This window comes from Cornus florida, unplaced genomic scaffold (assembly GCF_030987335.1).
Source record: "Cornus florida cultivar Cherokee Brave unplaced genomic scaffold, ASM3098733v1 CherokeeBrave_3.0.0_Hap2_Chr06, whole genome shotgun sequence".
Classification (NCBI taxonomy): Eukaryota; Viridiplantae; Streptophyta; class Magnoliopsida; order Cornales; family Cornaceae; genus Cornus; species Cornus florida.
The window spans coordinates 61,027,474-61,031,643 of NW_026775576.1; the positions used below are offsets into that span (position 1 = coordinate 61,027,474).

General features: G+C 32.1%; 1 protein-coding gene across 1 annotated transcript; it reads right to left on the reverse strand.

Moving 5' to 3' along the window:
- Positions 1-1,413: 1,413 nt before the first annotated feature.
- Positions 1,414-3,476, reverse strand: LOC132311661 (F-box protein At2g02240-like). Its single transcript, XM_059809684.1, has 3 exons — positions 3,096-3,476; positions 2,128-2,246; positions 1,414-2,041 (listed from the first exon to the last, which is right to left on the reverse strand). Exons 1-3 carry the CDS (start codon positions 3,342-3,344, stop codon positions 1,639-1,641), a joined length of 771 nt encoding a protein of 256 aa, XP_059665667.1. The 5' UTR covers positions 3,345-3,476; the 3' UTR covers positions 1,414-1,638.
- Between the last annotated feature and the right edge of the window lie 694 nt (positions 3,477-4,170).

The following is a 4,170-nucleotide window of genomic DNA, read 5'->3' on the forward strand; positions in this document are numbered from 1 at the left end:
ACCATTGTGACTTCTAAATGGAGATAAAAAATAGATTGTCTACTGACGGACTAGAGAATTGTAATGAGAGGGGACGAGTGGAATACTTTTAATGGAAAATGATTCTTATACTGAATAGTTACAGTGAATTGCTAAACCTACTCTCTCAATTGATTAATTTTGTAGCAAATAAAGAAGTAGAATTCTCCACTTAGTTGTATTTGGAATAAATAACCAATTAAAAATTATTAGGTTAGACAATTCACTGCTGCAAGTGTTCGATATGAGTAACTTTTGAAAAAAAAAAAAAAAAAAAAAATATTCGGTGTGAGTATCACTACTCATTTTTTAAATCTTAACATAAATTAGACGTAATTTTGTCAAAAAAATAAAAATAAAAAAAATAAGTGGGATGCCACCACGGGTCATTTAATAGGCCTGAACCTACTGTTTGAATTTTTTTTTTTTTTTTTGTGGGGTAAATCAATTCATTAACCTGAAGAAAGACTACACAAAAAGGGGCCCAAGCCCAAAGTAGCCCGAGAGCATAACAAAAAAGACCCACCCATTAAGACACTAAAGAACCATTGCCTACAAAAATTCAGAGATAAAAGTTGTAGGAGAAACAGTTGAAATCAATTAGTGACAAGAGTATCAGGAACAGAGTTTGGAAGGGTCCAAGCAGCTGCAATGCTTCCAGAGCTCTTGCAAGTCGAGAAGATATTGGGTGCGCCTTGCAACCGTGTTATTGGTATACCCACTTAATGATAATACATTATTTCAAAAAAAAAAAAAAAAAAAAATGGTCTACTTATTTATAAAATTACTAATAACGACAAAATAATATATTATATTTGATTGGGTGATATTAATGACATGATGTGCACGACGCACTCAATATCTATTTCTGATAACGACGAAATAATATGTTATATTTAATTGGGTGATATTAATGACATGACATGCACGACGCACCCGATATCTATTTCTTGCAATTATGCATCTTGCAAGAGAGAAGGCGGTTACGGACATGAGTCTTTGCATTGTGCCTGGAGAAGCTTGCTTGCCGACACAGAAACTAAGGTCACCCGTATGCAAGAAGAATTGCCATATCTGTGAGGTGAACGCACTATTGAACAACAGTTGATGATGGATTTCAGATTAAAAAAAAAAAAAAAATTAATACATTGTGATTTTAATACGATGAAAATTATTTACCCTGTCAAGAAAGAAAATGACAGAAAGCTCGATTGTGTCGCGTTTTAGACAGCCATGGTGAAGGCTGTGAGCTGGTAGTGTATCATCTTCTTTCAAAATGAAAAGTGAGAGTTCGAGTCTCTTTCCAAAGAATGAGACAATTAGATTAGGACACTCCATTCGTGCTCCAAAAAAATTAAGAAACAACATAAAACCAAGTACACAATCAGCAAACAATTGCCTTAACCGATTTGGATTTTATTTTATAGAAACAGCAGTCATTAACAGAACAGCTATTTACAAGAAATACCATACACTCACTACAACACTAATACAGCTACTCAAACTTTTCTACTGGGCAAAGGTAAACTTCATTAACTGACCAAAAAAGCTGCAAACAAGGAGAAATGCAGATGGATTATGCACAGATGTGTGTTTAAAGAAGATCTTGCTTCAGACTCTTCAATTATTCTCTTTCGGCCTAATCTCGATTCCTTCTACGATTAGGCCACCCTTCCACATGCCACTCTTCAGCTCCTGTAAGCACACTTCCAGTTTCCCATCTTCTCCACTCCTGTTAAAAAACTCACCAAGTTCAATCTCGAACCACCCGTCTTCTCTTTCCTTAGGATACTGGTCACTGTTTTCTCCAAGGGGATCCAAATAGACAGTTCTTGTTTCACCTCCACGCCCACCAACTCCTACCCAACCCTCTACCGGCCGGTGTTCAAATCCGTACATTTCTGGTGTCAACTTGAACACTAGATGAGCTGCATAGGTTGTGTCCGGAGACAGCATGCGAGTATCTATCTTGCCACGGATTTCAAGCCAACACACGTTCACAAGCTCAGCCACTTCTGTAAACCTGTTTTTTGTTGATGGATACCATGTAAGCGTTTGTGTAGATGGAAATGAAAAGAAAATAAAAATAAGAAAAAGAAAATATTGTACCTGGACTCTTGTAGAAAATCCCATTTCCAAAACCTTGGCGTATCACCCCATATAATGCTGAGGTCTCTTGCAGCTAACATGTAACATTTCTTTCCACTCCATTTATCCAACCAAAAGCTCTGTTTATTACACACACCAATGAATAGATTAACGTGTATTAATATAGTAGTTTATGATATCTAAAGCAAACAAAAAGGAATACACAGAAGAATCAAAACTTTAAATCAGAACCAATCATTCCAAACCCTGCATAATATGATCCAAGTTGAAGATGCAACATTCAATAATTGCAACATAGTTACTAGGGCTATTTCAATTATTAATTATAATTTTCTCTTCTTAATTCTTTATCTAATTTTCATAGTTACCTTCTCCAAAGTTTAAATAGAGCATATAATCAAATCTAATACCCAGTAATCCGGAATCGATGTTCAGAATATAAAGGCTGATGTACAATTTAACATAATTAACCTAAATTTTACATTTTGTTATTGAATCCCCAATTCACGCAATAAACCAAATTTTCATTATAACAAGTTGTGCTTAAAAATGAATCTAATTCTCCTAAAGAACTTAAACAATGTTTATTAAACATTGAACTTGAATTCAACATTTATCTAATTTTTATAGTTACCTTCTCCAAAGTTTAAATAGATAACAGTAATCCGGTTTTCATACTGTTATGCGATCAATAGAATATAAAACCCCTTGACGTACAATTCAACATAATTAACCTAAATTTTACAAATTGTTATTGAATCCCCAATTCACACAATAAACCAAATAACAAGTTGTGCTTAAAAATGAATCTAATTCTCATAAAGAACTTAAACAATGTTTACTAAACATTGAACTTGAATTCCTAATAAGATAGCAATATTTTTATTACAATTAAATTAATATTGACTATAATTTTATATCAAAAATAAAAATAAAAAAAAAATGATTTTTTTTTTTTTTTTTTTTACCTTTTTCCCTCCTGAGATCAGGAGAGGACATAGTTTAAAATAGAGCTGTTTCTTGGACGATAAAATCAGCTGAGCTTGTGAAACCACGCCGTGATAGTGCTTCTGCAACAACGTCTCCCAAACAGCGTCGGAATCGGCGACGGATCTCACGGTGGAGGCCACCAGGGTGAGTCTGCCCACATCTGGAGGACTAGTCAGCGACAACACTTTCGCAATCAAATCCTCAGGCAACAAAAAGAAATTCGCCATCTTGTTTCTCTCTCTCCTCTCTCTAACTCTCTTCTATGCTTGTATATAGATAATTTATAGATGGATAGAGATATATATACAAAGTGACGGGCAATAAGAGGCTGGAGAAAGCTTCGCCATTAAGCATTCTCTTTATACATTCGGACAGTGGAAGCATACAAAATTTAGGACAAATTTGATCTTAAAATTATCCCACGTTATTACCGTTTTACCCCTGAACTACAAATCACCTCTTGAACTAAATAATATAGGTAGTATTACAATTAAAAACATCACAAAATATTATTTTAAACTTTCTTATTAAAATTATTATTTCTTATTTAATTTTTTTTTATTATCTAAATATTAATTATACTATTTACCTTAATTTTATTATTCATATCAATTATTTTCATAATTTATTTTAAAAAATTACTTAAATTGGTTTAAAATTTTCTACGTAATATTTTTATTTAAACAATTAATTTCAAGATTTAAAGATAAATTTATACAAATTTAATAGAGAATATGTCAATAAATTAGTTTAAATTATTTTCATAATTTATTTTAATAAGAAAAATCAGTTATGTGTAATTCAATTAGTATTATGATCGTTTAATAAAAAATAACTCAGACATGGGAGCATTTTGCAATGAAAATGTTATAGTTCGGTGGATATTATGTACAAAATATATTTCAAGAGTTAATTGCAAATTCGGACATAGTTTAGAGAGTTTTTTAAAAAAAAAAAAAAAATTTCCCTATGTGTTTATATATCTTTCTCTCACTTTAACTTTTGAACAATCTCTGTATATATTTCTTTTTTATCTCTTACAGCCTGTAATAT